At 50.3% G+C, this 27,228-nt stretch overlaps 1 protein-coding gene across 2 annotated transcripts in view; it reads right to left on the bottom strand.

Moving 5' to 3' along the window:
* LOC138521991 (uncharacterized) overlaps positions 1–27,228 on the bottom strand; it is a 523,182-nt gene that overhangs the window by 72,968 nt on the left and 422,986 nt on the right. For both annotated transcript variants that reach the window (XR_011283205.1, XM_069635182.1), the window contains exons 5-6: positions 12,533–12,599; positions 11,431–11,509 (exon numbers count right to left, since the gene is read on the bottom strand). Coding sequence is in view for 1 of the 2 variants with exons in the window: in XM_069635182.1 (XP_069491283.1) it covers positions 11,431–11,509; positions 12,533–12,599 (146 nt within the window). In the remaining variant the exon portion in view is untranslated. The remainder of the gene's footprint in view (positions 1–11,430; positions 11,510–12,532; positions 12,600–27,228) is intronic.

Raw genomic sequence — 27,228 nt, 5'->3', positions numbered from 1 at the left:
GTCATAGGAAGGGCGGAACAGACTCTCACTGTCGCGTGGATAAGTTTGTCCACCAAAAAGAAGGTTCCCAGCACCCGGCGACAATAGCGTAGGTCTGAGGGAAGAATCCAAAATGGCCACTGTAGACCATGCAGGAACGCCCGTCCTTTTGTGAACATCTAAGGAGAACTGCGTCACATGTGTACATGAGGCAGTTGACTCCACAGATTGGTCAGGGGACTTGACTGAAATTTTAGCCGTGACACAAGGATCCTCGGCAGAGCCGGTGCTATGGGGCCTTGAATGTTTACTGGACATCCTGTCCCTTGAATTAGCCTCCAAAGGAGGAACCTCAGCAACGCCGGTAACAGAGGAGTTACGGTCGACAAACTCTCCCTGTGCCCCCTCAACAGAACCGGTACCTCTGCGAGCGCGGGAAAGTTGAGGAATCCACCTCACAGACAAGACCTTTACAGGCCTCTCAGTTCTATTGGAAACCTTTCTATTCTGCTAACTGTCTCTAACCAACATGCACACTTAAGCCTGCACTGTAACCACAGCAGGCTTAAACGCTTGGACTACTCAGTCCCATACCTCCTCCGCTGTACTAATGCTACCTACTGTTTCATCCTACATATGTTAAAGTTCAAGCCTTGTATGTTAAGCTCAAGCCTTCTGTAACAGCGCCACAATGCCTCAGGGCAGATCTGTGCGCTTTATAAATGCAAATAAATAAAAAAATAAAAAATAAAATACCTAAACCTCGTTAAGAGGAACCTCGGAACAGAGTCCGGTCTTAATAGCTCCCTCGCGAGGGGCCTCGAACCGTGGTTCGGTACAGAAAGCCTCAACAGAGGCCTCGGGGCGCACCCCAGTGTCTGTGTGGGAAGCTCCAGACAAGGAGACCTCGGAGAGAACTCCGGTACCCAACGCCTCAGCAAGACTATGCTGGCTATTAGCACCTAATCGGTGAACCTCGGATCGTGATCCGGTATAGGCAGCCCCCCCTCGCGGAAACCCATGGAGAAAACCCTGGTATGCCTATTAGGCCTGCGAGGCACTTCAGGGATAAGCCCGGTAACAGAGGTTTTGAAGCCCCTCCCGGACTTGGAGGACCCCGGGATGGAGTCCCCTGGCCGGGGTGCCCTGAAAAGTAAAGAACTTACAGGGCGTCTCTTCTTTCTGTCAATGAAGAGTTGGAAATGCGATGGAAGAACCTTCTGGAAGGTTTCCTCCCACCTACAAAGATGACGTTGAAGTGCCCGGACTGAAAGGGAGTCGCAGAAGAAACACGAGTCGCAATGGTGATCTGGTCCCAGACACTCCAAGCAGAGAGAATGGGGATCTGCACTAGCAAAGCGACGCTCGCAAGAAGAACAAGTGGCAAATCCCAGACGCTCCGGCATAGACGGGGGACTACGCAACCGCAGAACCGGAGCAGAAGAGACGGACAACGGGAAAGAAAAAAGGTCTTCCCGGTGATGCTAGTTGTTAAGACGGATTTCTGAACTCTGTCCTGGTGGCGCAGAAGTTCAGAAGGCCAACCTAGGGACCAAGGGAAGGAAAACAGGCAGTGCGATACAATGCTTTAGACTCAGTTCGTCTTCAGAGGCAACTAACTAGATGGAAGTCCGAGCCCTGCGAAGAGTGGAGCCTTGTGCTCAAAAGTACCTGCACACGCTGGTGCCAACGGGCAAAAGGAGAGTCTCTTCTAAGGAAATCAGGCAGTTCAGTTCAGTGCACAAATGAAGGAGAACAAGTTCTGCGACTCAAGCGCAGCCTCCACAGTGGGCAGAAGCAGAGCGCGAGTACGGCAAAAGGGTGCTGTTTTACACAGCGGGGAAAAGCACTGGGCTCCTGCAGGAGGGCGACCAGATCCTAGCTAAACTACTCGCCGGTCCCCGATGCAAGCAGACCCAGGCTTCTCCGCGTCAGTTTCAGCAGCTGGCAGGTTCAGAAGAGCAGGGAACGCCTCGTCGTCGTGTTGAGTAAAAAGACGTCCCAATCGAAGAAACCTGCACAGTTTTGTCACCACAGCAGGGCAACGGAGCGGCCATGTGTATCTGAGCCAAATGTACACTACTCACTTCAGACTTGGGAACGCCAAGTGTACGAAGCGTGTGAGAGTGACAAGGACTCGAAATACTACACAACCTGGCGGCGGTTACAGAGCAAGACTCCCGTGTAAGCTGGTCAGTCAGCTGGATGGCCCAGAGACGCTTCCGAAGGCTTATTGGCAGGAGATGATGAAGATGCCGAGAATAGCTGTTCCCGCTATTCCAAGGGGTCGAAGTACCAGTACAGGCCTTCTGGTTCGATCAAAGGTGAAAAGGGTTTCACAAGGCGACAGCAGTGCAGAGGAGGAGTCCTTCAGCGGGTCACCAGCGATTCCTCGGTCCAGCCTCTTGGTTGCAGGATACTTGGCTCCTGTATTCCTTCGTTCGTGAGAACTCAGGAGATCGACATGGTAGTGGTGTTTCCAGCCCCCTCTTATCCACGGTTCCCTTCGCGCCAAAACGGAGGGGACCCAATGGGAGATCCGCTCATCAACACTCACACCATTCGTGGACCAATAACGGTCCACGGTGGTCCCAGGCATTCACACCACCCTAGACTCTCTGGCACCCAGGATGTGTATTGGGACCAGACACCCCAGCCCACACCCTGGAGGCACACAAAAGACATGTAGAAGCCCGCGAAAGCATCCGTGTTTCGCGGGAAAGTACATGCCCAAATAAGGAAGGCCCCGGGTCGGCTCAACCTGGGGAAGGTGAAGGGAGCAAGACGGTCAGCGGACAGGACAAAGGAGCCTCGTGGTCTGGCCATTTTGGGAGCCAGGCCACCATTTTGGGTTAGGCGCAGAAAACGCGCTTAGAACGCCTAAAGGAGCTCAAAATACAAAGAAACGATCGCTGCCACCATTCCCGTCCCTGAATCACTTGCACCGATCAAATACAATCCTAAACGAGTATCTAGGGCCTGTAGAAGGCTAGAGACCCAAGAGAGCTGTAACTTAGCTTACAGTGCCCTCTTGTGTCATGTTGCACTAAAGCCACAACATGATAAAAGAAACTACGGGAAACAGCATTCCCCGGTACTGACTGTCTTAAGGGCATGTCAGTTTCCCCGTAAGAAAGGAGCGAAAGCCCAGAGGAGTGCGGCAGAAGGCTGCACTTCTCTGGCAAAGTCAAGAACAAGGCGAAAAACAACAGCAAAAAGTTTAGGGGTTGCCACATGGAAGGAAAATTACCTACAATTACGAAATCTTTCCTAACACTCGCCCCTCCCAGACTATGGACAGGGGGAACTAATCCACCCCTGGATGAGTCTCTTGTTCAGGTTGGTTAAACATTCTGGACAACCCATCAGCATTGCTATGTTGGACACCTGGCCTATGCTCAATAGTGAAGTCGAAGCCTTGTAGACTTATGGACCACCTAAGCAACTTTGGATTCTCCCCCTTCATGTTCATTAGCCACTTTAACGGCTTATGGTCAGTTTGCACAGTGAAGTGGGTCCCATAGAGGTAGGGCCTCAGCTTCCTTAGGGCCCACACAACAGAGAAACATTCTTTCTCTACCGTGGACCATCTGAGCTCTCTGTCCTTAAGCTGGCGACTAATAAAACCGATAGGGTGTTCCTTACCCTTCTCATCTACTTGTGATAGTACAGCTCCTATCCCAGTGTCAGAGGCGTCCGTCTGCACGATAAAAGGTCTTTGATAATCAGGGGCCCTGAGGACAGGGGCCTGGCACAAGGAGTCTTTTAAGCCATTGAAGGCCTTCTCACACTCGTCGGTCCAAGTTACCTTCTTGGGTTTCTTCAGAGTTGTGAGGGCAGTCAGAGGAGCAGCTATGGTGCCATAGTCTGCCACAAAATTGCGGTAATACCCGTGAGTCCTAAGAAGGCTCTCACTTGGGTTTGCGTAGTGGGGGTAGGCCAGTCTTGTACTGCTTGTACTTTACTGGGTAGAGGCTGTATCCTCCCTCCACCTACTTCATGTCCAAGGTAAACCACTGAGCCTTGTCCAAACTGGCATTTACTAGCCTTTATGGTCAGGTGTGCTTTCTGAAGAGCCTGGAGCACAATCCCGAGGTGTTTCACATGGTCTTCCCAGGTGGCACTGAAAACTGCTATATCGTCCAGATATGCAAGACAGAATTCGTCCAACCCATTCAACACATGATTCACAAGCCTCTGGAAAGTGGCAGGGGCATTCTTCAACCCGAACGGCATTACCCGGAATTGGTAAAGGCCGTCTGGAGTAGAAAATGCTGTCTTCTCCTTGGCATGTTCTGCTAAAGCTATTTGCCAATAGCCAGCAGTGAGGTCAAACGTGCTGAGGTACTTGGAGGCACCCAAAGTATCCACCAGCTCATCTGTTCGAGGCAAGGGGTGTGCATCTGTCTTGGTGACAGCATTCAGAGCCCTGTAATCCACGCAGAACCTCAATTCAGAAGTGCCTGCCTTTGGAACCAAAACCACAGGGCTGGACCAAGGACTACAAGAGGGTTCAATCACCCCAAGGTCTAACATCTTGTTGACCTCGGTCTTAATATAAGACCGTACTTTGTCTTACATCCTGTATCCCCTACTTTTGGTAGGTACACTGTCTCCTGTGTCAATGTTATGTTTGCACCAAGGTGTCAAACCAGGCGACTATGAAAACAGGGGGGAAAACTGCCTAAGCAAACTTTTCACCTCAGCCTCCTGATCAGAAGTCAGGTGAGGGGCCACTCGGACACCCTCAAAGGAGCTATCTGAAGGACCGCTCTGGAACAGGTCGGGGAGAGGTTCAGACTCCTCTTCCTCAACATCTGAAGCCAGTAGCAGTGCTGCGATTTCGACTCTTGGGACGAAAGCCTTCAGCCTATTCACGTGAAACACTTTTGGAGCCTGTCCAGGCCTTCCAAGGTCCACTAAATAGTTAACCTCACCCAGGGGCTCCACCACTGTGTAAGGGCCTGACCATTTGTCCTGTAAAGCTCGAGGCCTTATGGGATTCATGATCAGGACTTGCTGACCAGGTGTAAAGTTGATGAGGGAAGCTTTCTGGTCGTACCAATGTTTCACCAGCGCTTGCCCTGCCTTCAATTTATCACTAACCAAGCCCATCAGAAGTACCATCCGTTTTCTGAGCCCTAGCACATAATCAACTACGTTGGTAGTAACAGGAGGAGTGGGCATCTCCCATCCCTCTTTGACGATGGCTAAGGGTCCCCGTACGGGATGACCGAACAGAAGTTCGAAGGGGCTGAAGCCAACACCCTCCTGTGGTACCTCTCGGTAGGCAAACAGTAAGCATGGTAAAAGAAGATCCCATTTTCTTCTCTGAGGCTCCTCCAGAGCCCCAATCATGCTCTTTAACGTTCTGTTGAAACGTTCCACCAGACCATTGGTCTGGGGGTGGTATGCAGAAGAGAACTTGTAGGTGACCCCACATTCTTTCCACATAGCCTGCATATACTTCGACATAAAGTTGCTGCCATGATCCGACACAACTTCTTTAGGGAAGCCAACCCTAGTAAATATGCCGAGTAAAGCTTTTGCAACTGACTTGGCAGTTACAGTTTTCAATGGGATGGCCTCAGGATACCTGGTTGCATGGTCGACCAGCACCAGGATAAACCTATTGCCTGAGGATGTTTGCGGGTCAAGGGGACCAAAGATGTCGATCCCTACCCTTTCAAATGGTACCCCCACAACTGGGAGCGGTACCAACGGAGCTTGGATTGTCGCGCCAACCTTACCAGACAACTGACAGGAGGTACAACTCCTGCAGTGACTTTCTACTTGCACCCCCATCTTGGGCCAGTAGAAGTGCATGGATAACCTTTGCTTGGTCCTCTTCATACCAAGGTGACCAGCAAGGGGAACTTCATGCGCCAACTGCAGGAGGAAGGGCCTAACAGCAAGGGGAACCACCAACCTCCTATGGTGTCCTTCTGTAGACTCTGTGGGCTCGCTATACAGGAGTCCACCTTCCCAATAAATCCTATGCGTCCCAGGAGGTTCACCCTCAAGCTGGGCGCAGGCCTGTCTCCTTAGGCCTTCCAGAGATGGGCACTCACGTTGGCCTTTACTGAATTCGTCCCTATCAGGACCTCCTTCAACTAACAAGTCTTTTAGTTCAGGATGATCGTTGGGGTCAAATACTTCAGGCATCGCCACCTCCTCGTCAGGCCCGGGCGATTGACCAACTTCCTCCACCGCAGTGGTAGGCGAGCTCGGGGGAATATTCTCTTTCCCTCGTCGTGACTTGTCGACTCCTTTCGCCTTGGGTTTCCCCTTCGGCTGGGGCGGCGTATTGGACTTGGCCAATGCTGCCCGTGCTTGAGACCGTGTGTAGGGTCTTTCGGCAGTGTCTCCTACGAGCCCTAAAGCTCTGAGATCATTACCTAACAAGACCTTTCCCGGGACGTTTCTCTGAATGCTCACTGGAATCCTGACTGCTGTACCATTTAAAGTAAGATTTAAGGTATTACGGGAAACATACGGAGGGGGCCGTCAGCCAACTTAGTGGGCATCAGAGTAGCTCTGGCAACTTCCTCTGAGTCTACCAAGGTAGAATCCACTACAGTGCGGCTGCACCCACTATCCCTAAGAGCTGGAGTATCTACTCCATTGATCAGCACACTGTCTTTAAAGTAGTGCTTGGTATTATCCGGAATCTTAGCATAAGCCTCTGCGACTTTAGGCTCCCAGGAACCCAGGGACACTAAAACTACCTCAGCCTCTATCCCGCTTGGAAATGAGTCTGAGGAGAAGGATGCTCCTGTAATCTCTTCTTCCCGTAGGAGGAGAAGGCCAGATTAGCGGAGTGGACCCCCAAAGGTCTAACCTTACAACGGGGATCCCCCTTCACGTGGTCAGTTGCTCGACAAGCAAAACAAGATCCATTGGGTCTGTTTACATAGGGAGGCTTATTGTAACCAGAGTTTTGTTTCGGAGGCTGACCTCCACTACCCTGTAAGTTCTCTTGTGTCCTACCCTTATTTTTCTTTTTGTGGCCCTTATGGGAAGAAGATTTAGCAGATTCTCCACCCTCCATATATTTGGACTTTTTCCCTTCCTCCTGCTTACCAGGATGAGTTTTGTCCTTATGGGACACTCGATGTGACACCCATAAGTCTGCTGCAATGGCCAGCTTCTTAGGATCTATCTCCTTCGAATCGGCCAAATGCTGCTTAAGCTCCGGGGAAGAAGAAGCAAAAATGTGTTCCAGCATGACAAGATTTATCATGCCTTCGAAGGTAGAAACCTTATAACCTTCGACCCAGCCAGTTAAGTTTTTCAAGGATTCAGTGACATAAGATACCCAAGTACCACCTTCCTTTTTCTTATACTCTCTGAAACGTTTCAAATATTGGGCCGGAGTCTTCCCAAACTTTAAAATGAGAGTTTGCTTTAACATTGCGAAATCAGCTCGCTCAGCCTTCGACATTTCCATAATGGCACTACAGCCAGAATGGGGCAGTCTGCTGAGTAACTATGCAATCCTATCAGCATTGTCAACTTGTTGAACTTCGCATGCATACTCAAACGCATTCAGCCAGTCCATAATGTCATTCCTTTCCTCATACACACTGAGCAGATCTTTCGGAAACCGTGGATGAGAGGAGGCCCCAGACCCATGTCCAGGACCCTAGGACCCATTTGCAAACTGAAGCTTGGCCAGTTCCAACTGGTGATCCCTGTCTTTTTGTTTTTCTGCCTGTTCGATTTTTAGTTTGACTATGCTGAATTCAAGCTCCTGCTGCCTAAACCGCAGCTCTTGCTTCTTGAATTCAAGCATAGCCTCCCCATCAGCACTGGCAGAGGAAACATTAGACATCACATCCTCCCTGTCCTCGTGGTCGCGATGGATCAGTGCAGCGGCAGAACCGTCGGTTCTACCAGTGAGAGCAGCCCCACCACCTTCTGCACTGTCCTCAGAAGTTATAGCGTCAAGCTGCGCTTCTTGCCACGCCACGATTCTTTGGATCATTTCCAATTTAGTGCCTTGAGAGGAAACGCCTCTCTCCGCACACATCTTCTTCAATGTTTCTGATTTGGAAGCATTTAAAGTTAACAAGGTATTTGTTTCCATGCTGTTAGATAGGACTATGGCCTTTTTAAAGTTATACTACAACAATTCACTACGTGTCCTGGTTGGAATAACCTGAAATGCCTTAGTTCGTGCGCAACACTGGATACCTTCAGTCGTATCCCACCGCTGTACACCAATTTGTTAAGACGGATTTCTGAACTCTGTCCTGGTGGCGCAGAAGTTCAGAAGGCCAACCTAATTACTTGGAACAAGGTAACCTCTGGACGAGCCAGACCAATCAAGGTAGCGATCGCGCCGGTCAAGACTAGGTCTCAAGAGGGGTGAGGGTGACTGAAAGCCCGCAATGAGCACACAAAGCAAGATCACTTACAAACTACTCCAAACAGGTGTTATATAAAAAATATATACACATTTATTTTAAGGCCTTTAAAACAATGACCGTAGCGAGAAAATCACAATATAACGATAGTAAACCAACACATACCATATCAACACAATATATATACAAATACGACAGTCGCAAGCGTTATATGCACGAAATGTGTAGTCCACCTGCAAGGGAAGGAAAACAGGCAGTGCGATACAATGCTTTAGACTCAGTTCGTCTTCAGAGGCAACTAACTAGATGGAAGTCCGAGCCCTGCGAAGAGTGGAGCCTTGTGCTCAAAAGTACCTGCACACGCTGGTGCCAACGGGCAAAAGGAGAGTCTCTTCTAAGGAAATCAGGCAGTTCAGTTCAGTGCACAAATGAAGGAGAACAAGTTCTGCGACTCAAGCGCAGCCTCCACAGTGGGCAGAAGCAGAGCCCGAGTACGGCAAAAGGGTGCTGTTTTTCACAGCGGGGAAAAGCAATGGGCTCCTGCAGGAGGGCGACCAGATCCTAGCTAAACTACTCACCGGTCCCCGATGCAAGCAGACCCAGGCTTCTCCGCGTCAGTTTCAGCAGCTGGCAGGTTCAGAAGAGCAGGGAACGCCTCGTCGTCGTGTTGAGTAAAAAGACGTCCCAATCGAAGAAACCTGCACAGTTTTGTCACCACAGCAGGGCAACGGAGCGGCCGTGTGTATCTGAGCCAAATGTACACTACTCACTTCAGACTTGGGAATGCCAAGTGTACGAAGCGTGTGAGAGTGACAAGGACTCGAAATACTACACAACCTGGCGGCGGTTACAGAGCAAGACTCCCGTGTAAGCTGGTCAGTCAGCTGGATGGCCCAGAGACGCTTCCGAAGGCTTACTGGCAGGAGATGATGAAGATGCCGAGAATAGCTGTTCCCGCTATTCCAAGGGGTCGAAGTACCAGTACAGGCCTTCTGGTTCGATCAAAGGTGAAAAGGGTTTCACAAGGCGACAGCAGTGCAGAGGAGGAGTCCTTCAGCGGGTCACCAACGATTCCTCGGTCCAGCCTCTTGGTTGCAGGGTAGTTGGCTCCTGTATTCCTTCGTTCGTGAGAACTCAGGAGATCGACATGGTAGTGGTGTTTCCAGCCCCCTCTTATCCACGGTTCCCTTCGCGCCAAAACGGAGGGGACCCAATGGGAGATCCGCTCATCAACACTCACACCATTCATGGACCAATCACGGACCACGGTGGTCCCAGGCATTCACACCACCCTAGACTCTCTGGCACCCAGGATGTGTATTGGGACCAATCATCCCAGCCCACACCCTGGAGGCACACAAAAGACATGTAGAAGCCTGCGAAAGCATCCGTGTTTCGCGGGAAAGTACATGTCCAAATAAGGAAGGCCCCGGGTTGGCTCGACCTGGGGAAGGTGAAGGGAGCAAGACGGTCAGCGGACAGGACAAAGGAGCCTCGTGGTCTGGCCATTTTGGGAGCCAGGCCACCATTTTGGGTTAGGCGCAGAAAACGCGCTTAGAACGCCAAAAGGAGCTCAAAATACAAAGAAACGATCGCTGCCACCATTCCCGTCCCTGAATCACTTGCACCGATCAAATACAATCCTAAACGAGTATCTAGGGCCTGTAGAAGGCTAGAGACCCAAGATAGCTGTAACTTAGCTTACAGTGCCCTCTTGTGTCATGTTGCACTAAAGCCACAACATGATAAAAGAAACTACGGGAAACAGCGTTCCCCGGTACTGACTGTCTTAAGGGCATGTCAGTTTCCCCGTAAGAAAGGACGAAAGCCCAGAGGAGTGCGGCAGAAGGCTGCACTTCTCTGGCAAAGTCAAGAACAAGGTGAAAAACAACAGCAAAAAGTTTAGGGGTTGCCACATGGAAGGAAAATTACCTACAATTACGAAATCTTTCCTAAGACTAGTGCGTCCACCCCCAAAAAGGACTGAAGGGCGATGCGCGAGGCGGAGCTAATGAGGGCGGGGTTACGGCCGTGTGCGGTACCCCGCGTAAAAAGAGAAGGACACATTTTTCAATATGATGCTTATTTACAAAAAGTGCTCCGGTCCCATCCCACAGGACGGAATGTCCCAAAAGTTTGGAGGAAAGGGGATGGGATGTAGGAGTAGCCTTTGTTCTGGTTGCTCCTCTTTCCGTAGGTTCTAGTTCTTCTGGAACCCTCTTCTCCAGCTTTATAGTTCTTCAAATTGTTCCTTTGTTTCCAGCCTAGTTCTAACGCTCCATTCATTTCCTTACTAAAGATTTCTGTAGCTATCTAGTTTCGAGTTACTTGCTGCAGTTTCCTACGTGTAGTCACTTGCTACCGGTTGTTCTAGTTCCTGCGTCCCCATCCTTGTTGCCTTGAATCTTCTTTCTCTTGCCTGCCTTGCATTCCGCTTGGGCTCCTTGCATCTGGTAAGTGCCCTCTCATGCCCACACCTATGCCTCTCTGCACAGCACTCTCTGCCTGCCCCTGTCTTTGCTTACTTATGGCCGGTGGTGTATTTCATTTAGCAGTGTGTTGACTGCTGTTTCTACAGAAAGTAGCCGCTGTAGGCTGTGTCTCTTGTTTGCATACTCCTTGTTTACGCCTTAGTGTGCAGGCACCACAGAAGGCCCTCTTGCTGCCCCCCTTCCATGGGTTCTCGTGGTATCTGTCAGCGGGATCTGGCCAGAGGCATTGCTCATCCCTTGTTTCGGTGGGTAGTCCAAGTCTAACCTGTGCCCACGCCGAGTGGGATTGCAGATTGCTCATCTAGTACATGGTTCCCTTGCCTACTTACTTGTCTGCCCTTTGCTCCCGTCTCCTTGTTCTTATTTGCGTTGCCTGGGTGTCCTTCTTATCCCCGCCCCCACTGTATGTGCTTTGCTTGTCCGGCAGCAGTTTCTAACCCCTAGGGCATCTAGCATTCCGAATGTACTTTCCCATAATAAACCTCTACCCTCAGCCAAGCTTTTCTCCCCTTGGATTTGGCGTCATGCATCTCCCCAGTCTGCACCATGCTGGTAATCTGCCATGCCAGCTGCCGTGAAACGGTACTCACCCTCTGCACGGAGTACTGCCGGCTACCTCGGTAGGCCGTGTATGCCATCTTCTGTGCCAGCCGCACTTCTTTCTGTAGCCTGGAAGCAGGGGGAACAAAAGCTGGGATAAGCATGGGAGGCGGAGCTTTCACTTACACAAGCAACACAGGGACGATTTATTGATCATGCCTAGGACCCGGGGAGGGTCGGCTATGGTTAGTTGGTAACACTCCGAGCCAGACCTAACAGGACACATGAAAGATCTGGGAGGCTGCCAATGCCCCTCTGAATTCCTATGAGATGCCAAATAACGTGGTAGATGAGAGCACAAGCTGTAATGTGTAGAGAATTGCCACCCCACTCAAGAGGCCAACGACCTCCACACACAAGTGTGTCTAACAGCAACACGATTAGGAGAAGAGACTCTGAGTACATGCTGGGTATGATGAAGAGGCAGTCTCCTGGAAGTGAAGGACTCGCCTATGCTGAGCCAAGCCGGTAGCGCACTCTGGAGCCCATCTTGCCAGGCTACTGGGGGGCTAAAACACGATCCATGAGAGAATTGGCAAGAGAAGCTCCTGAGAATAGCCCATCTCCCCTCCTTTGTGAAATGTGATCTCCTCAAATGTGCTTACTAATCTCTCATTCTGATGCACCACCCCTCCTCACTGGTAAAATACAGTCTTCCATAAACGGCTGCTTGATCCCAAGACAAAGATTGCTTTATCCGAAGAGATCAATCACACTAATGAACAGAACCAAAGCCCCCCTCATCCCCAATTGGACGGAATCTCCCAGGAATGTTTCCTGTGTCTCAAGAAATAAAAGAGACCTTTAAACTAACGCCCCCTTCCCTCATTTAGAGTGTCTCCATGTCAAGGGAGTCCATAATCCCTATTCGAGTAAGGACCCTTAGATGTGGTCTTCTGCTCCATGAATACTGCTCCACCTCACACTACTGATGAAATGGTGTCTCGGTAGAGAGCGCCTACCTGCCCAGCCATAAACATGTCCTGCCCCGAGGAGCTAAGTCAAGTGATGTCAGATGGACGTGGCCTGGGAAAAAGCCCACATCAGCCAGGGGTCTCACAGAAGCATGCATTCTGGCAGTCCTGCACGTACCTGTACCAGCAAAGTGCTGCTACCAGCAGCCCGGAGATCCCAGTGACGGCGCAGATCACCACGAGAGCTACAACAGAAACAAAGGCACAGACAGTAAGTGTGGCAGGCAGGGGAAGCAATGCGCCGTTCTCTTTGCCTCTCCCCTAGTCTCTCCCAAGGAAGGTTTCACATGTCTCCACCAGGCGCTGGCTCTATCCCTGGACCCGCCCACACACTCTGACGGTCTGGCTTTCCCCAAGAGGGGCAACTCCCCAGTTCTCACTCTTTGCAGTGTCTCCGGGACCCTGATCCCGCTGAGTGATCTCCGCTTTCTTGGTTTCCAACTGGCTCTAGTCTCCCAATTCCCTAGCACACATCTGCAATCCTGCTTTTTTCTATCAGACCGAGGAAACAGAGCCTCTTTTACACTGTTTGAGTCAGGTGTCAACGACCAATTGGGACGGCCAGGTGGTTCCCAGCAAGGATCGGGTTGGGGGCGTGGCTTGGTATTTCAGAAGTCGATGGGAGGGCTTTAAAAGGGTGGTTGCCATTTTGAATGTATGCCATGTGCTACGGGTGTTTGTTTGATGAGCAGCCTTTTTCTCTCCCTGCTTTGCTGATTTCTTTGCAGCGAAAGAGTTTAAAGTTTTCAAAATTCGGAATTCCTGGAACCTGCTTGCTTCCCTTTTCCTTCAGGGTTTAGAGTAAGGTTTTCACATATAGTATTAGGCCCATGTAAGCAGTGCTTGATTTGTGGGGTTGTTTGCTGGAGCTCAGTCCCGGCACTTATTTTTGATCCCGGGCACTTATTCTCTCAGACTCAGTTTGATTATGAAGTGTTTTTTGGCAACTTTATTATTTTAAATGTCAATCAGTTGTCACAAAACAAGCAACAGGGTCTCTGAATCCTGAGCTGGCTCAGTGAAGCTGATGAGCCAGCTGGGCATGGCAGTGCTAGTTAATTTTTATGGAAAACTATCAGTTGGAAGGTGATAATGCTGGGAGCTCATGCTGGCCATTCTCACACGCCGCACCAGTGAGCCTGTATGACCTTGGCACACCTATGTTACTGTAACAACCAGCAGCACTCCCACAGCAGGGGGGTATGATAACATGACAATCACAAGCCAGCAGTACCTACAGAGGGGCAAGGCCAGCAGCAGCTACAGAGGCTCAGGGCCAGGGACAGACTTAAGGTCATAAGCCAGCAGCACCTACAGAGGGGCAGGGCCAAGGGCAGACTTAAAGTCACAAGCCAGCAGCACCTACAGAGGGGCAGGGCCAGGGCCAGACTTAAGGGCACTGCCAAGAGGAGTGCCAACCTACACAAGAAGAGAGATACAGAGGGCCTCGGAGGCTGCAGTGAGTGGACTAGGTACAGAAGCAGAGAGAAGCACAGGGCCTACAAGGCTGCAGTGAGTGGAAGGGAAGTTATCACTGCGGGGATGGATGGGAGGGGCGATAAGGAATACGTCGGAGGAACATCCCGTCGAAAGAACGTTACCAGGTAAGAAGTAACTTGTTCTTGGAAGGGATTGTGTCCTCCGACGTATTCCTTATCTTTGATAGACTCCCATAGCAGTGGTATGTAATTGGAGGAGGGATTGATAGTGTTATGTATCCTTTTAGGGATGGACCGAGTGTAATACGGCCTTGCCAAATCTGGTCTCTTGAGCAGTGGAGGAATCCAGACTGTAAAATTTAGTGAATGTATGTGCGGACGACCATGTGGCAGCCGCACATATGTCCCGGACCGGTACCCCTCTCTGGAGAGCCGAAGAAGCTGCAATACCCCTGGTTGAATGAGCCCTGAGGTTTTGTGGTGGCTCTTTCCCTGCTAGTCTATAACATTCCAGGATGGCCAAGATAATCCACCTGGAGATGGTTTGTTTTGTTATGGGTAGTCCCAACCTGTGACCTGAGTATCCTACAAACAGCTGGTCTGCTTGCCTGATCCTAGCTATTCTGCTGATGTAAAAGCTGAGAGCTCGCCTAGGGGGCAGCCTGTGTAGCCTTTCCTCCTCTTTCCCCGGATGGGGAGGAGGGTAGAATGAAGGCAAGGTAATTTTCTGAGTAATATGGAATTCAGAAACCACCTTTGGGAGAAAATTAGGCTTCACCTGAAGGACAACCTTGTCCTTGTGGAAAATTGTATGTGGGGGTTTACAGGAGAGAGCTTGTAGCTCACTCACCCTCCTAGCAGATGTTAATGCTACAAGTAGGACAGTTTTAAGTGTGAGAAATCTCAATGCGCAAGAGTGAAGTGGCTCGAATGGAGGGCCCATTAAGAAGTTTAAGACTAAATGTAAGTCCCATAATGGAACCTGGAATGGTTTTGGAGGGTAAACATTAGTTAGACCCTTGAGAAATTGTACCACTAGAGGAATTTTGAAATACGATGGTTCCTCCGCAGTGCGCTTGAAGATAGAAAGCGCTGCGAGATAGCCCTTTACAGTGCCAACTTGAAGACCTGAGTTTGCCAAGTAGAGTAGAAACGATAACACCGTTGGTGTACCACATGAAAAAGGGTTGATATTCTCTTCCCTAAACCAGCTGCAAAACTGGTTCCAACGGCAGCGGTATAAAGACTTTGTTGCTGGTCTTCTGGCCGAAAGCAACACCTCCATGACGTCATCAGGGAGATCCCAATCCTTGTACCTCAACCTTTCAGAAGCCAAGCGTGAAGGTTGAGGGTTCTGGTGTCTGGATGGAGAACCTGACCTCCCTTCTGCGAGAGAAGATTCTTTTTGAGTGGAAGACGGATTGGAGGACAGATGGACATATCTAGAAGGTCCGGGTACCACGTTCTCCTGGCCCAGTCCGGGGCAATTAGGATCATGGTTTTCCGGAATCTTCTCAACCTCCTGATCATTTGAGGAATAACAGAGACTGGTGGAAACGTGTAGAGGAGTGGAAACCCCCAGTCCACTACGAACGCGTCTCCTAGAGCTCCTCTCGGGAGAAATTCCCTTGAACAGAACAGATCGCACTTCCTGTTGGTGCTTGTGGTGAACAGATCCACCTGAGGGGTTCCCCAAAGGGCGAAGATCTCTTGAAGGACTTCCTGAGCTAGCTCCCATTCGTGAGAGACTGCTCTGCCTGCTCAGAGCGTCCGCTGTCAAATTCTTCTCTCCGGCTAGGTGGACTGCCGATAGAGAGATTCCTTCCCGAATTGCCCAAAACCAGAGCTGCATTGCCTCTCTGCACAGTGGCAGTGATCCTCCGGCTCCTCTTTTGTTGAGGTAGTGCATGGCCACCGTGTTGTCCGTCATTATCAGGACATATCTCCCCTCTACTGATGGCAGGAAAGCTTTCAGCGCTAGTCTGATCGCTCTCAGCTCTAATAGGTTGATATGTAGTATGGACTCCGATGGAGACCAACGACCGCTGATGGTCAAGTCGTTGGCATGGGCTCCCCACCCTGTGAACGAGGCGTCTGTGACTACTGTTATCTCCGGCCATGGTTGCCAAAACAGTTCTCCTTTGAAGATGTTCTCTGAATAGGCCCATCATTGAAGGTCGTGGGCTACCTTGTCCGGAATCCGGAGGAGGTCTGACATTCTCCCTGAGGCTTGTGACCACTGACTTCTCAGTGCCCACTGAAGAGATCTCATTCTCAGGCGAGCCTCTGGCACAAGGAAGATGCAGGATGCCAGGAGGCCTAGCAACCTCAAAAAGTCGAAGGCTGGGAGACGCTGGGTATTCTGAAACTTGGTGACCATCTGTAGAATATCTTGAGCCCTCACCTCTGGTGGCAAGGCTTTTCCCAGGGAAGTGTCCAGGACCGCTCCAATGAACTGGAGTCTCTGAGATGGTATCATCTGTGACTTCTTTAAATTGAGGGAGAAGCCCAATCTGTGAAGGAAGAGACAGACATAATCTAGCTGGGTCCGGGCCTGTTCTGAAGATACGGCCCTGATCAGCCAATCGTAGACGTGGATCCCTTCCCTCCTTAGACTCGCCGCCACTACCGACATCAGCTTGGTGAAGACCCTCGAGCGGAGGTCAGCCCAAATGGCAGAACTCGAAATTGATAATGAGAGTTGCCAATTGCGAACCTCAGGTATTTCCTGTGCTTGAGATGGATTGGCACATGGAAATAAGCATCCTGAAGGACCAGAGATACCAGCCAGTCCTGGAGCTGGAGGGCCTGAAGGATCTGAGAGAGAGTTACCATCTTGAGCTTGTCCTTCCCGAGGAGCTTGTTCAATTCTCGTAAGTCCAGGATGGGTCTCAGTCCTCCGTCCTTCTTTGGTATGAGAAAGTAGGGGGAGTACCAGCCCTTGCTCCTGTCCGCTACAGGTACTGGTTCTATGGCACCTTTCTCTAGCAGGTCCATAATTTCCTGCAGAGGAGCGGATCTGGAACTTTTAGGGAGCTGTTCCCCGGTGGATGACTCTGAGGGATGTGTAGAAAGGGTAAGCAGTAACCTTGGGCAACTGTCTCCAACGCCCAAGCATCTGACGTTATAGCCTGCCATTCCGTCAGAAGGTGAGTTAACCTGCCCCCTACAGGTGTCTTGTGTGCGAAGGCCTCAGAGTGGTTTGGAGGCGGCTGATGCAGATGCCGAGAGTAAAGAGGCACCTGCTGCTGCTGTGGTCTTAGTACCTTTGACCCGTCCACCTCGGGTGGATCTTCTTTGGCCTCTTTTGAGCTGGCTGTCCTCTGCCTTTTCAGAATGCGGAATAATAGCGAAAGGACTTTCCTCTCCCAGGGGTTCCTGAGGGGCGAAAAGGAGTTTGGCGGATAGCAGCTCCTAAGGATTTTGCTGCTGCTTTAGAAGTCTGTAACTTTTCCAGACTGTCATCAGCCTTTTTTCCGAATAATGAAGAGCCGTCAAAGGGCATATTCAAAAGTCTGGCCTGTACATCTGGAGCAAAGCCAGACTTTCGCAACCACGTATGCCTGCAGGATTGTTTTACTAGCCGCCATGGCCCTGCTGATACTGTCAGCGGAATCAATGCCAGTTTGAAGAGACTCGTACATGGCATCTTTGCCATCTTGAATGATGTTAAGGAAGGCTTACTTCTCCACTCCATCGGGTATGCAGTCAGCCGCTGATGAAGCACACTCCCATAATGTGTGACTGAGCCTGGCGAGTGTACAGGTGGCGTTGATGGACTTCAACGCCATACTACAGGCAGAGAAGACTTTCTTTGCCATAGAGTCGTACCTCTTGTCATCCCTGTCCTGTGGGACAGTAGGGTAAGCAGTCCTACTGCTGGACGAAGTTGCCGCTTGAACCATCAGGCTCTCTGGGGTCGGGTGTTTTGACAGGTATTCAGGGTCAGCAGCCGCTACCCTATACTTTGTCGACAGTCTTTTATTGACTGCCGGGATGACTTCGGGAGTCTCCCAATTGGATGCAATTTTTCTTTGTAGGGCTCCATGGAAGGGGACCACCGGGTCCTCCTGTGGGCCTTTGTCCAATATATCCGTTAGATCATCCTGTTGGAAAACAGGTGAAGGCGCAGACCACCCCATAAACTCAATTATTCTTGCCATCAGGGTCCTATATGGTGTTTTGGCATGTTCCCCTGGGTCTGGCTTTACAAATTCCATTTCTGGGGAAGTGTCAAGTCCACTGGCCTCATGAAGTGAGTCCTGTAGTTCCTTCAGTCTCCTTTCTTCAGAGGTGAAATCCTCTGCAGCAGGCAGTGTGGATCTCTGTAAACCAAAAGTTTCTTGGTCAGAGTCTTCTCTTTCTTCATAAATTGAAGAAAGACCAGGATATTCTGATCTCTGAAATGGAGTAAAGCCCATCTCTAGGGCCGAAGGAACCAAACTCGTCATTATTGGACGAGAAAATGTCGAAGTCATCGACGCCGATGTAACCGACTTCGAAGGCGCCGAAAATGGCGTCGAAAAAACTGGAAGGGGTCTCGAAGAACTCGAGAGGATCGGGACCCTACTTGAGGGCATCAACGACGGTCTCGGCATCGTGTCTGAGGCCCATAGAATACACCGTTGGCTGTAGAGCCTCGGTCTTCTCTTTCATCGGCGTCGACGATGGCGTCGAGTTGATCGACCGATGCGTCGAGGAACCCTTCGACAACAGCGTTGATGGCACCGACACGTGCGTCGAGGGTTCCTTCGACGACGGCGTCGAAGGAACCCTCGACGACGGCGTTGAAGACGGTGCCTTCTTACCCGATGGCTCATGGCGCTCTCAGGTAGAATGTTTCGCCGGGTGCTGCGATTCGCAGCATTTTGATTTTTTATGTTTTTCACCCGGGGTATCACCCTCAGCTGTCTTCGAGGGGGTCGAGGCCGCGTTCGCGAAGACGCTTAACATTTTCTTTCTGAATTCCTCCCACTCAGCTTGAGAACTGTGTTTGGTGGGACAGGAAACTCTTTCTGGGGACACCGAAGACGACGAGGAATGGGACCTTCGACATCTCTTTTTTGAGTGTCTAGATCTCGACGAATGGTGGGAGCTGCTTTGAGATGTAAAATGGGAGTGTTTTCGACGGCGAGGAGACGAATGCCTCGACTCAGCCGACGAAACCTTCGAGGAGGATTTGGTTGACTTACCTCTCTCGAGCTTCCCCTTTCGCTCCTTCAGGGCTTTCGCCGTCATGGACATACAGTCCTCACACTCCGAACAATGGTGCTCGGACCCCAAGCACCATAAACAGACCCTGTGTGGATCCGTTATTGACATTTTTTTACCGCAGTCTCGACATTTCTTGAAGCCGGATCGCGGCGTCGTCGGTCCTGATAAAGAAGCCATCGAGAACGATAAGGAATATTCGTCGAAATAGATTTAGATAAACCTGACTGAACTGAGCAACGACGTTCCGAGGCCACACGAAGCGCGGAAAAACGGAACTGAGCAACGGACGCAGCGCGTGTCTATTTATGGGCATGGTGACGTCGGCGCCGATACAGTGGCCGTCGAGGGACATCGACTCGGCGGACGTCGACGCGCAGCACCCTCTACAGAAAAATTTTTCAAGGCCAGCAAGTTCGAAACGTATTATCAAAGATAAGGAATACGTCGGAGGACACAATCCCTTCGAAAGATGTTTCTCAGAGGGTTTGTAGGTCATATAGCTTACAAAGGAAAACCTTTGAATTTACCATTGAGCACAGGCCAGGATGTCACCACCAAAATGCTGACGGTCTCTCTAGGATGTTTATAACCGACTAGAGGTAAGAGACTCATCCAGGAGTGGTTTAGATCCTCCTGTCCCTTAGTCTGGGGGGGGTGGAGAGTGTTAGGGAGAATTCTCATTCTATGGCTAATTTCCCTTACCTATAGAGTCCCCCAGCAGCTTTGCTGGATTTGAAGGGTTTATTTTCTTCTCCTGCTGAGAGTGTGACTCTTTTTCCCACTCTTAGGCATATTTACTATTTGTGTTCTAGGCTATTTTTTGTGTTTAATGTTATGGGGTTTATCTCATCCCCATAGGAAGCATCTTTATCCACATGTGTTACACAGCACCCTCCCTGCAGTGACACAGGGGTGTCATAGCGACCCCCAAACATAGACTCCCATTGTCCCCATTGACTTTACTAGTCAATCTTTATGAACAAAACCAGTACAACCCATCTTACTATGGAGGTACTGGCAATGGTTAATAGTTTTTCCCTTATGTTTGTTTTCGAGAGGGTACCGTACAGTCCCTCTCTCAAAAGTTTTTGGCTAATGGCAGTGGTTACTACCAAAAATATTCGACTGCGAATATTTCCCTATGGGATTTTCCCATTGTTCAAGGCTACCACATTTACTGACAGCCTCTAACATACCGCTGGTTTATTTTTATATTAACTTTACTCCGGTAGGTTTTATTTGCCAGAACTTTTATATAAATTCTTTCTTGTGTCTTTCTCTAAACTCCTAACCCAGGTCGGGGATCCTTTGTTCGTCCTTTTGGCAGGCTTCAGCCAAGAAGCCCTCCTTTCGGCGCCACTGAGTCTGGGGTTGATCCATTGTGTGGGAGTGGAAGTAGGACTACTGGACAAGCTTGCCTCAGCGACTTATGTCGCACTCTGTCCTGATAGGCTGGAGGGTCTCCCGCCAGGATGACCACTCCACTGTGTGAGTGACAGCTAGGCTGTATGAATGGGGATCTTTTTGCATAAAAGCAGGGTCCTGAGGACTGGGAGAGCAAGACGTCGCCACTGGAACTAAGAAGCCGAAGAGGAGAGAAGCCAAAGACACCTGCAACAACTGAACCACCGGTGAAGCCCTACTGCAGCGTCTCACCACATTACTCCACACGACGAGAGACGATCTTCATCTGCAAGAGCCTTCTTCCCTTGAGCTGGTGGGGCCAACCAGTTTGCCAATCGCCTTCCTGGACCTGCCTTGGTAGAATCGCCAGTACCATGTACTCGGAGACCGGATAGCCAGGCACCCGTTCACCCGGACCACGATTTAAAGGAGCATACCTTTTATTCGTTGGGCAGCACCGCGGCTGGTTTAATCCCTGGGCAGTGCAGTAACTCGAACCTTCCTCCACGATGAGAGCCCCTCTTCCTCTGCTGGATCTCCCGAACTGCAGGAACTGCCAGGAACAACCGCCACCGCAGGAGCCTCTTCTACATTTCAAGGTACTTTGTTGCGCCAGGCCTCCCTTTCCGCATGGTAGTGCTAAAGGGGTTTTAAATCCTATACCTACCTGTTGGGTTGGCTGCCCCTATCCTTTAACATTGTCTTTCACCTTTTGCATCCACCTTTTCGAATCGTTTAACAAAGACTTCACTGCAGCTACAAGAACATTTTGCTCCTCGGCTCTTTGCCCTGTACCACTGACTCTGGCACAGGCCTATTGACTCTGGTTGAATTTGTTAGAACTGCCTTCTCTAGATTGCTTCTCAACTAGAACTGTGTTGGTGCACCCACTTCTTATATCCACCTTCTTCTTCCCACTTTTAAAACTTGTGAAGTGCCATTTTGCTCGGTTTTCATTTAAGTATTATACATGCTAAAGTACTGCCTTGCCTAAACTTGTTCACAAACTTATGGGAAGTGTTACTAAGGTGTCTAAGAATATATTCCTGCATAACTTGGGCTTTCCCTCCCTTGTGAGAAATTACTAGAGTGCCATTTGTGTTTGATTTTCACTGTGCCGTTTTGCTCAGTTTTCACTCTTGCTCAAACGTGCTACAATTTAAACTAGCGAGTTGTGTATACTTTTCTTGACTGATTTTAACTTGCCTTAATAACTGTGATGAATGTGTTAAACTAGAAGTGTGAAAAAATAAACATATATATTCTTTTTAATACAAAGCTTTGGTCAGTGTTTCCTTGTACCTTAGTATTATAGTCCTATTGTGTGAACCCTGAATACTGCTCATCTCCCTCTTGAGATAAGTCTGATTGCTTAGCCACAGCTAACAACTAAATCTTTGTGGTACTGACTGATACCAAAGGGGATTTATTGCTCATACCTGTAGTCTTAATCTTCTGTAGTGCTCCCTAAGGGAACTGCACAGGATTCTGCCTAACACCTATACTGAGTGGAAGAGGTACAGAAGCAGAGAGAAACACAGGGCCTCAAATGCTGCAGTGAGTGGAAGAGGAAGAGAAGCAGAGTGAAACACAGGGCATCAGAGGCTGCAGTGAGTGGAAGAGGTACAGAAGCAGAGGGAAACACAGGGCCTCGAAGGCTGCATTAAGTGGAAGAGGTACGGAAGCAGAGAGATACAGAGGGCCTCAGAGGCTGCAGTGAGTGGAAGCAGTACAGAAGCAGAGGCAAACACGGTCTCAAAGGCTGCAGTGAGTGGAGAAGATATAACATCAGAGAGCACAGGTCCTCAGAGGCTCCAGTGAACGGAAGACGTACAGAAGCAGAGAGAAGCACAGGGCATCAGAGGATCCAATGAGTGGAAGAGGTACAGGAGCAGCGAGAAACACAGGGCATTAGAGGCTACAGTGAGCAAAGAGGCCCAGAAGCAAAGTAAAAATCAGGGTCTGAGTGGCTGCAGTGAGCAGAAGAGGAACAGAAGCAGAGAGAAGCACATGGCCTCAGAGGCTACAGTGATTGGAAGAGGTAGAAGCAAAGAGAAACACAGGGCCTCGGAGGCTGCAGTGAGTGGAGGGGATACAGAAGCAGATAGAAGCACAGGGCTTCACAGGCTCCAGTGAGTGGAAGAGGAACAGAAGCAGATCGAAGCACAGGCCCTCTGTGGCTGCAGTGAGTGGAGGAGATACAGAAGCAGATAGAAGCACAGTGCCTCAGAGGATCCAGTGAGTAGAAGAGGAACATAAGCAGATAGAAGCACAGTGCCTCAGAGGCTCCAATGAGCAGAAGGGGAACAGAAGCAGATAGAAATATGGGGCCTCGGAGGCTGCAGTGAGTGGAAGAGGTACAGAATCATAAAGAAGTACAAGGCCTCAGAGGCTCTAGTGGGCCGAATATAGAAGCAGATAGAAGCACAGGGCCTCAGAGGCTCCAGTGAGTCGAATACAGAAGCAGAGAGAAACACAGGGCATTGGAGGATGCAGTGAGTGGAAGAGATACAGAAGCAGATAGAAACACAGGCCCTCGGAGGCTGTAGTGAGTGGAAGAGGTACAGAAGCACAGAGAAACACAGGGCCTCGGCGGCTGCAGTGATTGGCAGAGGAACATAAGCAGATAGAAGCACAGGGCCTCAGAGGCTCCAATGAGCAGAAGAGGAACAGAAGCAGATAGAAATATGGGGCCTCGGAGGCTGCAGTGAGTGGAAGAGGTACAGAAGCATAGATAAGTACAGGGCCTCAGAGGCTCTAGTGGGCCGAATACAGAAGCAGATAGAAGCACAGGGCCTCAGAGGCTCCAGTGAGTCGAATACAGAATCAGAGAGAAACACAGGGCATTGGACGATGCAGTGAGTGGAAGAGATACAGAAGCAGATAGAAACACAGGCCCTTGGAGGCTGCAGGGAGTGGAAGAGGTACAGAAGCAAAGAGAAACACAGGGCCTCGGAGGCTGCAGTGATTGGAAGAGGTACAGAAGCAAAGAGCAACACAGGGCCTCGGAGGCTGCAGTGAGTGGAAGAGGACGCGAAGCAGAGTGAAATATACGGCCTCAGAGGCTGCAGTGAGTGGAAGAGGTACAGAAGCATAGAGAAGCACAGGGCATCATAGTCTCCAGTGAGTGGAAGAGGTACAGAAGCAGAGAGAAGCACAGGGCATCAGAGGCTCCAGTGAGTGGAAGAGGTACAGGAGCAGAGAGAAACACAGGGCATCAGATGCTGCTATGAGCAAAGAGGTACAGAAGCAAAGAGAAACACAGGTCCTCAGAGGCTGCAGTGAGCAGGAGAGGTACAGAAGCAGAAAAAAGTACAGGGCCTCAGTGGCTGCAGTGAGCGGAAGAGATACAGAAGCAGAGAGAAACACAGGGCCTCCGAGGCTGCAGTGAGCGGAAGAGATACAGAAGCAGAGAGAAACAGGGCCTCGAAGTCTGCATTAAGTGGAAGGGTTACGGAAGTAGAGAGAAACACAGGGCATCGGAGGCTGCAGTGAGTGGAAGAGGTACAGAAGCAGAGAGAAACAACAGGGCCTCGGAGGCTGCAGTTAGTGGAAGAGGTACAGAAGCAGAGGAACACAGGGCCCCGGAGGCTGCAGTGAGTGGAGAAGATACAGAAGCAGAGAGAAGCACAGGGCCTCCGAGGCTGCAGTGAGTGGAAGAGGTACAGAAGCAGATAGAAGCACAGGGCCTCAGAGGTTGCAGTGAGTGGAAGAAGTACAGAAGCAGAAAGAAACACAGGGCCTCAGAGGTTGCAGTGAGTGGAGGAGGTACAGAAGCAGAGAGAAACACAGGGCCTCAGAGACTCCAGTTAGTGGAAGTGGTACAGAAGCAGAGAGATGCACAAGGCATCAGATGCTCCAGTGAGTGGAAGAGGTACAGGAGCAGAGAGAAACACAGGGCATCAGAGGCTATAGTGAGCAAAGCGTCCCAGAAGGAAAGAGAAACACAGGGCTTCAGAGGCTCCAGTAAGTGGAAGAGATACAGATGCAGAGAGAAGCAGAGGGCCTCAGAGGCTGCAGTGATTGGATGTCATGCATCATGTCCACATGCCCACCAGACGCCCCACAGCACGTCCAATCCCAACATCCGGTACACATGTAGGACGGGGGCCGCGTGAGCAGCTTGGGGTCCATACCTTACGTCACAGCAGAAGTCACATTCGGTCCCGGTTGTATCCATTTCTGCATTGGCAACTGCCGTGGCGCATTGGGTCAGGCAGAGTCAGGCAGTCACATTCACTTCCGGTTCACGTGACAAGGAGGTCCCAATCACGTGATTCTGTTTTGGGTCATGTGACTAGGAACCAAACGGTATAAAAGCAGAGTTCCCGCGACCACACATCGCTTCACAGCTGTTCTTCTCGACTCTGTTTGGAGTTTGCTCTTCAATCTTGATTCTTGGATTACTCGAACTCGGACCTCGAACTACGGACTCCCTTTGGCTTACCCTTCGGGTTTGGTGCTTTTTCTTGTGGATATCTGGCTGTTTTGACCTCAGGACTTTCATACTGGACTTCTTTTGGTTCTTCCCTGGACTGATTTTTACTTCTCACGAACTTACGTATAACCACGTCTTCCACGTCAACAACTGCAGGTGGGCTCAACAACTGGTGACTACTCTGACTACCATCCCCAGTCACCATTACCATCATCTGAAGGTGCTGCTCACGCGCCCCCACGTAGCTGTATCTCAGGTCCCTGTGTGGTTAGCAGCGACCTTAGTACTACACTTAGGTAAGCTTCTTCCTGGACAATACTAGTCCGTTCTGTATACTGCAACTGTGATTGTTTGTACTAATAATTGTTTGCCTTACAGCGGCCTTGGGGTTTCCAGTGCTACGTCGTTCCAGCGTTCCAGCATCTCCCACCTGTGGCCTCAAGGATCGCATAGAGAGTCATATTATCTCTCCCTGTGTGGTACTTGGGGACGGAGGCCCCTCTAATCTTCACGACAATCAAGTCTCGACAGACTGTGAAGCCACTTGTCGTTTAGGTTATGGAGGCCTCAGCTGATGACCCAGTGGTCGCTTTGGTTCAAGCAATCACAGTTTTACAGGCTGATATGGCAGCCGCCACCACCGCCATTCACCAACATCTTGATTCCATACAAAGTGTCCAACATCCCCTGCCTGCAGATCCAGAATTCGGGGATGCTGCATCACAGCCCCCAGCACCACAACCCCCAGCACCCAGTGTGCCACCACCCGTTCCCGTGGTGGTTCCTACTCCCTTTCCATTAGCAGCTCCTGAGAGATTCCACGGTGACCCTAGGAAGTTCCGCACTTTCCTCAATCAATGTAAATTACATTTCTTGTGCAGACCATTGGCCTTGCCAGATTCCACCACTAAAGCAGCATTTACCCTACGTCATTTGGCAGGTACTGCAGCTGCCTGGGCTAACCCTTTGTTAGAAAAAGACAGCCCTACCTTGTACGACTTTACTAGTGGCAGAAATGACCCGGGTTTTTGATACTAGACATAAGGCCCAATCACGTGATCTAGAATTGTTAGATTTAAGTCAAGGAAAAGGTACATTCATAGAGTACATCACTCGTTTCAACCAATTATCAGTTGAAACTTCATGGCCGGAAAGCAAGAAAGCAGTGGTGTTTTATAGAGGACTGAGCAACTCTATGAAAGACGCCCTTTCAGTCGTTCCCTCTTTACCAACACAATACCCCGACCTGGTGCACTTGGCCCTGCAGGTGGATGCCCGACGAACTGAACGAAGGGCCGAAGCTGGGTTTTCTAGTACATATCCCGTCACTTCATCTTCAGAGTCTTCCGGGAAACCCATGCAGATTGGGGGAATCCGTAGTCCTATCTCTCTCACAGAAAGGGAATGTAGAAGGACAGACAACACCTGTTTCTATTGTGGCCTGAACGGACATTTCGTCAAAGAATGTCCTCGTCGCCCAAAGCTCAAGAACCATGTTTTTCGGACAGCTCGATCTTAGATCTGGGGACTGGATCGAGCACGCCTTGTTTTTCCTCGGAATCAGTGCCCGCTTTTGGTTGCAAGCCATTACCCGTTATGGTACAAGCCATTCTAAAACCAACAACAGATATCACGCACCCAGTCGCCATTGCATCGATTCTGGGGCCACTGGGAACTACATCAACATCACATTGGCCTTGTCCTTGAATCTCTCATTGGTGAATAAATCACATCCGGAACCAGTCCAAGCCGTTGACGGTAAAGCGTTAATGTCTGGCCCTATCAAACAACAAACTACTCCCCTCACCTTGATCATCCAAACCATCCATAAAGAGACCACGGGCCTCATTACGAGTCAGGCGGTAACCGAGGCGGTAAAACTGCCTGGTTACTGCCGGGCTCGTATTACCATTCCGCCTCCGTGACTCCCGGAAATACCAGGGCATTAGGACCCTGGTGTCCGGGGAATTACGGAGGCGGAATTCACTAAATCACAGGACTCAATGGGAATGGGGAAGTGGAAACACCGGCACCATCTTGTGATGGTGCTGGTGTTTCCACGTCTGCCTGCAGGCGGGCGGTGTTACACCCACCAGGTCAGACCTTGTGGGAACATCACCTCCCACCTGCAGGAGTCGGGATCGGGCAGGCCAGAATTAACAGTGGCGGCGGGTTTACTACCACTGTTATTTCCGGACTGCCCGACCTGTAATGAGGCCCCATATGTTTTGACTTGATCTCCATGCCTCAGTTCAGTCTCATCTTGGGTATTCCATGGTTAAAAGAACACAATCCGCTTATCAATTGGAAAACGGGGCA

The sequence above is a fragment of the Ambystoma mexicanum genome, chromosome 13 (genome assembly GCF_040938575.1).
Source record: "Ambystoma mexicanum isolate Mex_15411 chromosome 13, UKY_AmexF1_1, whole genome shotgun sequence".
Taxonomy (NCBI): domain Eukaryota; kingdom Metazoa; phylum Chordata; class Amphibia; order Caudata; family Ambystomatidae; genus Ambystoma; species Ambystoma mexicanum.
Note: the sequence above shows the minus strand (reverse complement) of the source record. Positions and strands in the feature narration are given on the sequence as shown.